Below are 13,680 nucleotides of genomic sequence, written 5' to 3' on the forward strand. Positions count from 1 at the left end.
GTTACAGCAAGAAGGTAACAAAGCAATTCTGTTAGTACTAGAAGCATTCCCAAAAGATGCTGGTACTTACTCGATAATCGCCAAAAATTTAGCCGGAGAAGCTACTAGCACCTGTAGCGTTTCCGTTAAAGGTCGTTTACCAACAGAAACCTCAGATTCCGAAATAGCAAGTGACATGGAACCAATAAAACCTTCAGTACAACTACCTCTCACCAATACCAATGCTAAAGAAGGCACCAGAGTACGACTAGATTGTGTAATAGTCGGACAACCGGAACCAGAAGTAATATGGTACCACGACGATCAACCCGTTAAAGAATCCCAAGACTTTCAGCTACTTTTCCAAGGCGATCGTTGTTCTTTAATTATTCTAGAAGTACTTCCAGAAGACGCTGGTGAATACAAAGTGGTCGCGTTGAATTCGGCTGGCGAGACTTCTAGTAAATGCACGTTGAGCGTAACTGAATCAGATACAGAGAAACTACAAGAAGAAAAATCAGGAACGGCGCCGAAATTTTCGAAATTATTAACGGACGTGTTAGTTTCCGAAGGAGACAAAGTTATTCTAGAAGGAAATGTAAACGGCGAACCGAAACCCGAAATAAAATGGTTGCTAAATAATTTACCGATAACCGATGTTGAACATTTTATTTTCACTTACGACGACGAAGGAAATGTTAGGCTAGAAATCAATAACGTCAAACCAGAAGATAAAGGAGTGTATACTGTGAAAGCTTCGAATTCTATAGGGGAAGCAAAATGTTTTGCTCAGTTGATAGTGAAATCGTTTAAACCAACGGAGACAGTCCAACACGAAGAACAGAAGCAACCTCCAGATTTTAAGGAAGGATTCAGCGATAGGAGCATCGTGGAAGAAAGTTCCACAAAATTCGAATGTATCGTCGTGGGAAAACCCACACCGAAAGTAAAATGGTTGTTTAATGGCGAACAAATATCAGGTAAATTAATAGTAAATTAACTTTTACATAATATAAAGATTGATAACAACCATGTTTTGTCAAAAAGAGATATGCAAACTCAACCATAAATATTTCATTCATTATGATAAATCTTCATTCTGCTTTGCAGTTTTGTAGAGTCTAAAAGTCTTTTTTTACCTAACTATCAGCCAGATTTAGCATCATGTGACTCATAACTTAACACCAGTACTAATAAAGTGAACATATGCTCCTTTTATTTGGTATAGAGAAAAGGTCAGCTCTTGAAGCAAAAGAAGAAGCTTGGGTTCAAATTGAAATAATTTTCGAAACACGCAAGTCTTTTTTTTCATATGTTTTTGAAAGAAGCATTTCCAGCCAGCAAATCCAATAGATTTATAACATCGATAAAGTAGAAAACAGTGACAAACCAAAGGATGATGGTTCCAGACATCCAATTTTAAGTGGTAAACAATGACCACCAATCACAGGACGATAAAGATCTACTTCGAGCTCCAAATACATCTTTGTGGTATACAGATGATTAGAAGATCGATTGGGCTACTTCGTAAACTCTCCACACTCACCGGATAAATATATAGCTGATATCAATGGATCTGGAGTTGATATAAACCTCACTATACATCACATTCATATTCTAGACTTTGAAGACTATAGATGGGATGTCCCTATCAAAAACGAAATAATCCTTAAGTAGCTATTAAGCCACCAGAGTATACCAGGCCACGAGGAAGCAGACAGCTTCATCTAATACCTTCTTAAAACGATTGGAGAAGACAAAAACTGCAGATAAGCCATCTACTTGCCTATTTCAACATAATTATTAGGTACCTCGAAGGAATTGGAAGTAGGATAAAAAAACCCTTAGAAAAAAAGCTTGATCCCTACTCATACCTACCCATACCCCCAGTTTTTCTCAGTTAGGAGTTTTGATTATCTGATCTTTTGCTTGCAAAATTCGTCCCTTTTATTATCGGATAAACTCTTAATTCATAATTAAATTTCCAGGCAAAGATTTTTTGATATCAACTTCTGGTAATAGACAAGTTTTATCCATTCCAAACGCCAAACAACAACATTCCGGTACCGTAACCTGCGTCGCGGAAAACGAAGTTGGTAAAGCTACTTGCATAGCAAATCTACAAATACAACCAGCTGGTTCCATTTCTCAACAAGAAAATCAATTAGAATTACGACCTATCTTACCTCTATCCACCGAAAAGACCCAACATACGGAAACTTCGTATAGAATCAGTAGAGAAGTGGTGACTCAATCTGCAACGTCTCACACAAGCAAAATAATATCAACCAATTCGGAAATGACTCAACCGTATATCGAGGAACATCGTGTCTCGTCTCAAAAAGCTCAAACGTTCAAACAAATAAATCAAGAAACTCCGGATGTGAGGGAATGTCAAAAAACGGAGGAGTATCACAAAATTGGAGATCAACCGCCGGTGTTTCACGAAAAAACTTCGACTACTTTCGCTATAGGGAACGCTCAAAAACATATAACGTCAAATCAAGAACTAATTCAAAAAACTCCGTCTAAAATCAGACCTCCTAAATTTATTTCGCCGGTTATTGGTAAAATAGTGGATCAAGATGTGGATGTTATTCTCGAGGGGATTTTAGACGGTCAACCGACTCCTCAAATAAAATGGACTAAGAATGGCGAAGATATCAAAGAAGATAACAGACTAACTACTACTTGGTATTTAAATAAAACCACTTTGGAGATTAAAAATGTTAATGTACAAGATGCCGGAAGGTACTCGTGTACAGCTATCAACGAAGCCGGTACTGCTGTTAGTACCGCAGATTTAGTGGTTAGAAGTAAGTAATTTTCTTTTTTAAAAACAAACGAGAATAATTATTTTTGTAATTTCTTTCCAGAAACTATTTTCCCTCCAGTTTTTGGTCGTCGTCTTCAAGCTCAGGTTATAAAAAAAGGTGATAGGGTCGTAATGGAAGTCGAAGTGACCGGTACCCCAGAACCAACCGTTACTTGGTATAAAGATGGGAACCTCATCGGCGATTCTACGAAAACTGGTTATAAAATAAAATCGATGGGACAAAACCATACCCTTACTATTGGTAAAGGTAAGTAAACTGCCATTCCATATTAATACGTATGGTAGCAATTTCTTAGGTTACATGGTACAAATTTCGTGGTTTCTGGTTCACAAAGTAGAAAAAAACACACAATGATAAATCAGGAGATCTGATTGACCGAAAATAATCTCTCCAGTAAACATGCATCTAAGAATTGTTGATGAAATGATCGTGCTATGTGATTATGCTTCTTCCTGCTGGAACCAAATACTTTTTAAGGAAATCCTCGTCTTTTTGAAGCTAATTCAACAATAACAGAGATCTGGTCATTTTCGAAAATCCAAGAGCGTACCAGAATGTCACTTTTTCTGAGTACAAATAACTCTTATGTATATTGGAGTTCAGTGAAATAATCAATTAATCAAAATTCGTCTAGTCCTTTAACTATTAATCCGGAGCTTTCTTCTGATCATCATAAGATTCTGATTATTGCTTTCCTTACCCTTTTAACACCTTCTGATAAATTTCCAAAAAGGTTGCTTCTTATCTAGTATGTTTCCAGTTCCTTATACTCATTGGTAAACTGTTATTGAAGTTACAGGTTTTTCTGTACCATAATAATTGAGAAAATTATGTCTTGTATCCACCACCATATTTAGTAGTCCATGTGTGATTTGTACTAATTTTCTAGTTTGTATTATAACGTTTCATTTTAGCTGAAATGAGCGATTCCGGTCGATTTATGGTACGAGCTGTAAACTCTGGAGGAGAAGCTCAAAGTATAGCAGATATAGCTGTTATCGAACCAGCTCCAGATAGTATGGTAGAAGTTGTTAAAACCGTCGTTTTTGAAGATATAAAGAAACATGAAACACTCGTAAGTAACAAAATTTAATAACATTAATTAATTTATAATATTAATCGATGAAAGTTTCGAATTTATCAGGTTATGTGATTTTTTTCTAAACGCAGGCTTCAGCTGCAGATCAAATATCAACCGTAGAATCCAAACCCGTACCTTTGAAATTAATTTCGAATCAACTATCTCAATCTACGTCCGCTAAATCTGAAGTAACATCTACTACTGAGAATATATTATCACAAGAGAAACAAATTATTAAATTAGAGCATAAAATCCCTGATATACCGATGCCAAAACAAATAATATCTAAAGTAGAAGATAATTTGATTCAAAAACAACACGAAATTGAAATAAATCGTCCAGCTAGTTTACCAAAACAAGAAGAAATCGTACAAGAAAAGAAAATTGATGTGCAAGAAGGAATTGAAACTAGTTCTATATCTACACAATCGTCTCTACAATTTTTTGTTAAAAAAATCAAAGAGGGAGAAACTCCGATACATATACAAAAAGAGTTACCTCAACCCGAACCTATTAAACAAGATGTTTATAAAAAATTCGAATCTACGTCTCCAGTACCTACGAAATCTGAAACAATTCGTCACGAATATCAGTCTTATACATCGTCTCAAAGTATACAGCCTCAAGATTCGTTGATATCCAATAGTGGAGTTATAAAAGAATTGAAATTAGAACCTGAACCACCAGCGGAAATATGTTACGCACCCAAACCACAATCTTACAAAAAACAAGAAGTAACCGAACGAATAAAAAAGATATCAGAAAATCAAAAAGAACTTTCTCCGCACGAGGTACCAACAGGAGCCGTTAGAATCTTCCCGTCAACTCAAAAAATAAACGAACAATCTTTATACCAAACGACTTCTTCATCGTATAGTCGTACTTTTGAAAGTACCGCTAGTAAATCAACCGAAGAATCTTCTTGGGTAACCGAAAGACCAAAATCGACTACTTCAAGTTACACACCTTACGAAAAACTTTCACTTGGTAGACCTCTATCAGCTCAAGGAGAACCATCGCAAGAAGGTTTGATAATGGAGAAGCAATGGGCGCATAAATTTTCGGAAACCCATCAAGAAAAATCTTGGCCACCACAACAAGAAGATATTAAATTTCGACCTTCTTGGTCGGTTGACAGCACGTTAGAAAAAAAATGGACGCCAAAAGTAGAACCACAAACACCTAAGCAACATTATATAGCGGAAGTTAGTAATTTGGGAAGTATAGTTGATAATAAACAAATCCTTTCGGAATCTATGAGCAAATCTGAATATATAGTAGAAGAAAACAACGTAAAACCTTCGGAAATAATTAAATCCTGGCCACCAACTGAAACTAAAACTTTCACTACAATAGATTCTCTACCGATAAGACCTGTTTCCGTACAAGATATAACCGACGAAGTATATTTAGAGCCTGGTCCTCCACCAGAGATAGCTTACGCCCCCCCTGCTAAACCTACAATACCGCAAAGAAAAGAATGGGTTGCTCCACCTCCTAAGGAAGTACCCAAGGAATGGGCGGCTCCCAAACTACCTGTGAAACATTGGGTAGCCCCACCTCCGCCTTTGCCCCCCAAACAGGTAATACCACAAGCACCTCCTGTTCCTGCGAAGCCTCTTAAGCATGCCGAGCAGCCAAAGAAAATCTCGCTTAACGATTTCACGCCTTTTGAAAAGTTTCCCGATTTAGAACCTTTTCCGTACAAACCCGAACCTCAGAGGCCCAAGCCACCTAGAATAGGCCCTCCTCCTACCCCATCGAAGTTCGTTAAAGGCAAATTCACCGATAGCGACTACGAAAGCGATTTCGAAAGCGCGAAAATTTCCGCCAAATGGAAACCGGCTATGAGCGATACCGAAGAACCTAGTTATCGTAAAGTCGCCGCTCCCAAAGTGAATTTCACGAGATCGCGGTCTCAAGAACCCGAAGTTTTACCACCTTCGAAATTCGAACAGCCGCCGGTGAGTCAAGGACCGCCTCGACCGGAAGTGAACGTAGACGAATTCAAACAAGTGAAGAAATTATCAAGACACGTTAGGGATTCGAAAAGAATTGCAATTCAAGCTCCTCAACCCGTTCACTTTCCCGCCCTAGTGAAAAAACCCGATTCTCCCAAATCCAAGCAAAACCAATTCGTAGATGGATACATGGCCGATACGGAGTACTGTAAGGACGAGTATACACAGCTTTTAAAAACAAGTGAATATACTACAGAAACCCAAAAGGTTGCGCAAAAACCTAGGGTTGTTAAGAAGACCCAAACTTTCCATAAGGTTCGCTTGAATTTTTGTGTGGTTTATGTGTTTATCCTAGATCCTCGACTAATCACATTTTCGTATTTGCATGGTTTTTTTTTCGTCCATATGGGACATTTTGCTTCAACTATCTTGATTTTTTTGTATGGACGCTTCATACAATTGTTTTCCATTTTTTTCAAGTAAATAATGTTTTCATGTAACTAAAAACGAATTATAAGATGGTATCCATGGAGAAATTACCTTATATTGGAGCACAATTAATTGAAAATAAAGTGACAAACATTATTTACTTCAAGCTTTCACGTTTTGTTTTCGTTTGGTACACCATAGACTAATTTTTTTGAAACAAAGATATTTAAAACATTCGCTTTTGAGACACCTACTCAAATATAACGATAAGTTTGATATTCCGCTTTGTTTATAAGTTTCCAACTTTGTGTTACAATCTACTATCAAATACAAATATATGTTAGGAATTTGAATCGATTTATTATTTGATTCATTCATTTCCGAATTTTTTTACTGAAAAATATACTAAATCGTTTAAATCTTCTATTTTGGACAATTTCATTTATATTTCAATCCTGCACTTCAATTTCTTTCTCATATCAATTTTCGCCATTGATATACGAAAAAAACCGAAATTTTCCAAAGTCCGTAATTTTTCTAGCGATATTAACTTTTTGAAACACTCTGGCAACGTCGCATCTTTGATCGCAACTGTCAAAATTTAATCCTCAGTTATACATACAATTCTAATTGCTATAGTTAAAATTATCCCAGTCAGTACTTATCTGTAGAACTGATAAAAAATTCTCTATTCGATACGTGTAGTTTTAATAGATATCATTTCAAATTGCACACGTGTGAAATCATTTATTATATATTTCGATCTTCGTAAATGTTGGAAATTAATACTATATGTGCAACCAGACAAACTACATTTGCTTAATATTGATATTATTTTGTATACATGAGCGGGATTTGTATAAAAACATATTTTTTAAGAATTTTAATTATTTAGCTTTCTATCGAACCCTCTTTGGAATTTTGGATCAAATTTATGTGAAATTTTGACAGATGACATTAGAAACAAAGCAGAAATGAACAAAATAAAAGTAATTGACTTTTAAAATGTCAATTTTTCGTACAACTACCCTCATACATTCTAAATACAATATGATGGTTGTAGTCATTTGCCGTTTATTTTGTTTGAAAGAAAATAAAGATACTTTATTTAGTTGAACGTGATTTGCCATCTCTCGGATGTTTCCAGAGATTCTTATTCGCCAAGTATTAGGCAACCAGAAATGGACTTTATTTGAATTAATTAACTACGAGGTTGAATCGCTAAGTCCGAAAATACATTGTTATTTATAATATGAAATATTGGATTGTGTAATCTTTCAATTAACGATTTATTTAAACCAATAAAAATTAATATTCGGATTTAAATAAAATTTTTGAGGTTTCAATTTAAAAAATTTCTTTGAATCATATCGTGCGTGAAATAATACACAAAGTTGGAAATTGGCAGTACATATGCAACCAAACATACTCAATTTATTTGCATATGCGCAATTTGGACGATTTTTTATTGAATTTGGACAATTTTTATTGTAAATAACAACATTCAAAATATCTTTATTTTTTTTTTGTCAAATATGGATATAATTTTGTATATACAAGGGCGATTTTTCGGTAGAAAAAATTTTATCGAAAAGTTCGTTTTTTAGCTACCACCAAGGTGTTTTTTGAATTAATGATTAATGTAAAATTTAGACGGATGACACTAGAAACAAAACGTAAATGACTTATGGACTCCTAAAATATCATTTTTTCCTCGTAAATTGTTATTTACAATATAAAATATTTTATAGTGAATTTATTGTACGTCAAAGTTTTGAAAAAATGATTTTTTGTATATAGGAACTAGTGACTACGCCAATCGTAACAAGTCAGGTGAAATATGAAACTTTTCCTTACAAACCGGAACCAGAAAAAGCGAAAACGAAAGTACCACCGCCGCCGAGTCCATCGAGATTCGTCAAAGGTGAGTTCCGGGAAAGTGACTACGAAAGCGATTACGAAAAAAAGATTCCCGCAATATGGGGTTCTAATCAAGAACCATCTTTCAAACCGGTCCACCCGATTCTAACCCCGACTAAACAGCATGGTCAACAATACGGACACACCCCTACCCCACCCACCGAGTTTGAACGACCGCCCCAAGATTTTTCACCCGCTCGACCCAAATTTGAACCTATCAAACCCGAAATAAAACCAGCGCAGAAGAACGTCGTTTATAAACCTAAACCTATATCGGCGACTTCTGCAGAATATATAAAGAAAGATATCGTATTACAACCTGGCACTCCTCCTGAGATCGCTTACGCTCCTGCTCCGAAGAAAACGCAGTATTACAAATCTACAGTTAGCGCCCCCTATACGAATGCTATTCAACAAGAAACTTCCAATGTAGTTCATTTCAACGAATCAACTGAAAATTGTCACAGAACGATGAGCGTACAACAAACACATAAAATCATCAAATTCGGCGATAAATATAAAAAAGAAGAAAAATTAGAACCGTTTCCTTTCCAACCTGAACCGGAACGTAATAGAAGATCGACCAGCGTCCCTCCACCTCCCACTCCGACAAAATTCATACCGGGAGAATTCAGAGAAAGCGATTACGAGAGCGAAGTAGAGAATACGAAAATAAAACAAAAATGGACACCGCGCGGCGGCGAAGATAGGAATCAATATAGGAGAGTTAGAGCCCCGGCGGCTGTTAGATCTTCTAGCGTTCCAGCACCAAAAGATCGCGTACTAAGTCCGATGGACTTTGATACGCCACCAACTAAATTAGATTACACAGACAGCGCTAGTAGAAAACACTACGATTCCGTTTATAGAAAATTCACAGAAAATAATAATACGAATTTAGTAAAAAGGAGTTATTCCCACGAACCTGGACTCAAACCTGGATCTCCTCCCGAGTATGGATACGCTACTGATCAAAGAATAGTTAAGCAAACAGCCACTAAAGTCGCTTCTCAACACATGGACAGCATGACTCAAGCTTTCAAATCGAAAACTCAAAAATTCGTTACTGACATTATGGAGGATGTAAATAAACAGAAAACTTTGAAAAATGGACCTGATGGAGATGCGCAAGTATATAGGGAGGAATCTAGGGCCGCCCAATACGGTAAGTACTTACTATATAGTTACATTTGGTGAAGGGAAACTTTAATCCTGTGTCTTAAGTCAAATTGGTTGAGAACTTATCAATAGTCCAGTAAATATCGATGATTAAATATTACTTATTCGACTATAAACGTCTTAGAGGTAAGTAGATTCCTTGTAAAATTGTCTCTAGTCCTTGCATGAATATTTGTATATGTTTTTGCTCAGGAACAAAACACGTAGACCCAGATACCGGCCTAATCTACTTCAAGTACGATTTCGGTTACGAATTCGGCATAATCTTACCAGGTGAAGGTGGTAAACAAGGTGGGGTGGTACCCGCGCCGAAGAAGACAGTCATCGAACCACCTAAAAGAACCAAAGACATCGAATTGCCGGTTTACCACGAAAAAACGACTCCTAATCTCAATTCTTCGACGCAATTTAAACCGAAAAAATTTAATAAGTCCGGGAAATGGGAACCGACTTCGGAAAGCGAGATGTCGGATTACGAGAGAGATGGTAAAGGAGCGAATTTGTTGCAAGGTTCGAGATGGGAACCGTCTTCATGTAGTCCCGCATCTTTGTCACCTAGTTTACCTAGCACGTCACCAGCTTTTAATAATACTTTCGCAGGTACTAAGTGTCGCATGATACAGCAATGTGGAAAATTATATATATATCAACAACAAACAGAATTAGGGATTAATAGTTAACTAAGACCTCAACAGTTTCCAATTTAAATCTCTTTGGATTTGTAGACTTTCTCAACATTTTCACCAATTCAACTCGAGGTTCAATTCCATTTCTATATAAGTTTATATTCAAATTTGAAGAAGATTGCTAGTAAAGTTTTGAGATATGACAACACCGATGTGAATATGTCAAACCTGACGTTTCTTCAATGAAGTTTGACATTTTTAATGGTGAACATTGTCTCGACTTTTGGTGATGAAGCACCATTTGGTGAAGGTCGTCTAAAATCGGTTGTTGAAGGAACCTAAAAGTTGGGAGATAAAAGTTCGAAGGTCATTGAAACATTAATTTTTTGCTAACATGAATTAACTTATAACGAAATTTTTGGATCAGAATCTGTTATACTATGTACTTAATTTCTTTGCTGTTTATTACATTCTCTTCAACACTTTTCTTCGTGATTAGTTTGTGAGTGATTCTGCAATTCGTAAAAAAAACTGTATCTTTTTGAAAAATGTTTCTTGAATGTAAACAGCAGTATATCTGCGAAGTTTTAATGAAATAGGCGCCGAAATTATTCAAAAAGAAGATGATTAGACACAAAATATCATATAGGTTATTTGATAACATAACCTCAAAAATGCCTTGTAGTATAAGCTAACCTTAACGCCTATTTATTAGGCATTTTTTCGCGAAAGATCTTTTCACTTATTTGTAAATTTGTTTCTGCTCAATTTACAGACTGTATTATAAGTGATTATTTGTTGAATTTAAAGACAGACAACGTTGAAAACAGTTTAGTGAATCGGACTTGAATGTCAATCTTCAAAAATACAAATATAAATATTATTCGTTAATTGATGTTAACCTATACGTACCAGCAATTGAAATCTTGATGTTTCCAAGTATTTTGAAACAATAACTTTGGATGTAAAAGGTTGCGGATTAAATTATTATCAGGTTCAAAATAAGGTTCATATTTTTAGTGTTGATTGAGCCTGTTTAGAGCGCTTAAATCATTCTTCTCTTACACATGAAAGTTCATGTTTTATACAAATATATAATTTTCCACAATACAGTTTCTAATGCTTCATTTTTTCTTCAATTAATGATAATAACAATATAATCTTCATATTTTCATCTCCATTTTTACAAAATTATATGAGTGTGAAAATGAAAGTATCATTGTGAATGTCTAGTTCAGTTTCTCGGATGTGTCTCCTCTTCTGAGGAGATATAATCCAATATTCGTCGAGGCTTAAGCCAGGAAAGTAGTTGTTTTCTCCTTTGAAGGAAGGCAGAATATATTTTCGAAATAATTTTCAGAGGCGAATAGTAGAAATCATTTTTTTGCAGACATAGGTCTGAACATTAGCCTGAACTGTCAAAGTTGAATGCCTATTAACTTCAGAGAAAACTAGTTTCACTTTAGAACGATTATTCTCTACACTAAAGTGGCAGCTTCTACAAGACCTTCAATAGAAATATCCTCTGTCATGGATAAATAAAATGTTTTTTAATGCTTATCGTCATTGGAACCAAAATTTATATGCAATTTCGACATCGGGAACTACATTTTGAAAAACGTGTACATCTGATTGATTTTTCGCCATCCTTAGATGGGAACCAAAGAAATATTCTTCTTTCTTATTAATAATTTGTCCTTCTAAATGTGTCATAGTTGCGATCACTTCAGTAGCGCTGATTTCAGTTTTTGAAGGAGTTTATTTGGTTTTATCATGTTGGCAGGAGATCAGAATGAAATTTTAAAATCTTTTCAAGGGCTGAGCCTAATGCCAATCATCTAGTTCCTTCCTTCCTTCCTCTTTTAAACTTTCAAGATTGTTGAATTGAATTCGATTAGGTAGGCTTCGATGACGTTGAACATTTTCTGATTTTTATACTTCAAAAATTAACATATGGATCATTTGTAGCAGCTTATTTGCTTAAAAGCTTTCAGGTAGCATAAAAAATATGCTGTGAATTGAAAAATTCATTTGCTGTGGAATATTTGCAAAAATGTGTATTTAGAAACAGTTTTCTTCAAATATTTTTGCTTATATTCATGAAAGTTTTGTTTTTAACATTCTATATAATGTACATTCTTATATTGAATGAATTTTATCAAAATAAAAACAAAACTATCATTAAATGAATTGCTTATCAAGTTATTATTCATACATTTTTTATAAATAGAATTACAACGTTTCGGAATATATTTAGTCATCACAAAATACGAAACATATAAAAAATATATGAATAAATCATATTTATTCGTTAATAATTATAATAAATCGAATTATAGTACCGGGAAGACCTCAAACACCACCGAGTTGTCCCAGCACTCCAGGCAGTATTCATGGTAAACACATTTTGAATCCATCCCAAGCTAGAGCTCCCATGTTTATAACGGTAATCCGCCATTTATAATTTAAATCAAATAAATTATTCTTAGTTATTGTGTTTTTAGCCTCTTCGTGATATCGCCGTTGTAGCCGGTCAAGCCGCCAAATTCGAATGCATCGTTCAATCAGAACCACAACCCAACATTCTCTGGTCGAAAAACGGACGAATCATCCAAGATTCGAGGGATTATCAACTTCATTTCAGGAATGGAGTTTGTAGATTGACCATATCGCAAGCTTATCCTGGTAAGTTGATATCTGTAGGAGGTTTCCTCTCTTTAACCTTCAAATCTACTTCCAAACTAGCTTCATATTGATCAAAGGCTGTGTTTCCTTATTTCTTTCTAACTTTAGGTGTAATAGATTGCTCTAGGTATGAAGATATATAATGTGGACTGTAAGAAATTAGTAGGACTCATTTAAAAACGAAACTTGTTCATGAAAGTTGTACAAACGATATAAATTTTTCAAGGTAGCATCTTTCCTCATCTGCACACAGCTGATAACGAGTTTTCCTCCCTCCAGGAACTCTTGGTCTGCAATTCTATTCAGCTCAAACGTCACAAGCTGTTGGACCGCATCCACCGAGTCGTGATGCTTCCCTTCGTACGTCGGGAATAGATAAAAGTCTGACGGATCCAAGAAGATCTTAGCAGATCCCTTTCCAGTTGTAACAACCTCCAACAAACTTAAGTTTTCTGTCACCATATCGGCCATTCAGGAACACTCGATCTAGACATGGAAGCATCACCGTGGGCCTCCTTCTCCTCCTCCAATCATTCATCGGAATGATCGGAAAAGATCGAGTTTCTGCTATAAACAGTTATTGCTAAATTTAATATGAAAGGGTCAGTTCAGATATCAACGATTCTTGGAAACCCCACCATAACAACACAGCCTACAGCCTCCATATACTTCTTTATGTTTTCTTTGCTAAGAAGATCGCTGAAAGGGCAATATTTGGAGTTCCCTAATAATTCTGGAGCAATTACGATGAGGGACCATCTCGTTGAAACCTTCCAGGAAGGGAAGCCTAAGCTGCGTAGGAATTTCGATTGTAAAAGTGTATTTTGATATAGAAGGATCGTATTTAGGCTTTGATTTCCACTGTTCAGACATACCTTGCAGATAATTACCTAGTAGTATCTTTTCTACAATTATAATGATTCGTATTATTCACTAGAGCCTTAATCAAACATTATTACACCAATTCAACGTTGCCAGTTTGA

General features: G+C 35.5%; 1 protein-coding gene across 1 annotated transcript in view; it reads left to right on the forward strand.

Annotated features, from left to right (window-relative positions):
• LOC130441960 (titin) overlaps positions 1-13,680 on the forward strand; it is a 159,229-nt gene that overhangs the window by 44,483 nt on the left and 101,066 nt on the right. Inside the window, exons 27-34 of the mRNA XM_056775888.1 lie at positions 2-959; positions 1,968-2,795; positions 2,856-3,062; positions 3,731-3,891; positions 8,088-9,372; positions 9,579-9,986; positions 12,352-12,458; positions 12,517-12,697. Coding sequence (XP_056631866.1) covers positions 2-959; positions 1,968-2,795; positions 2,856-3,062; positions 3,731-3,891; positions 8,088-9,372; positions 9,579-9,986; positions 12,352-12,458; positions 12,517-12,697 — 4,135 coding nt within the window. The remainder of the gene's footprint in view (position 1; positions 960-1,967; positions 2,796-2,855; positions 3,063-3,730; positions 3,892-8,087; positions 9,373-9,578; positions 9,987-12,351; positions 12,459-12,516; positions 12,698-13,680) is intronic.

The sequence above is a fragment of the Diorhabda sublineata genome, chromosome 3 (genome assembly GCF_026230105.1).
Source record: "Diorhabda sublineata isolate icDioSubl1.1 chromosome 3, icDioSubl1.1, whole genome shotgun sequence".
NCBI lineage: Eukaryota > Metazoa > Arthropoda > Insecta > Coleoptera > Chrysomelidae > Diorhabda > Diorhabda sublineata.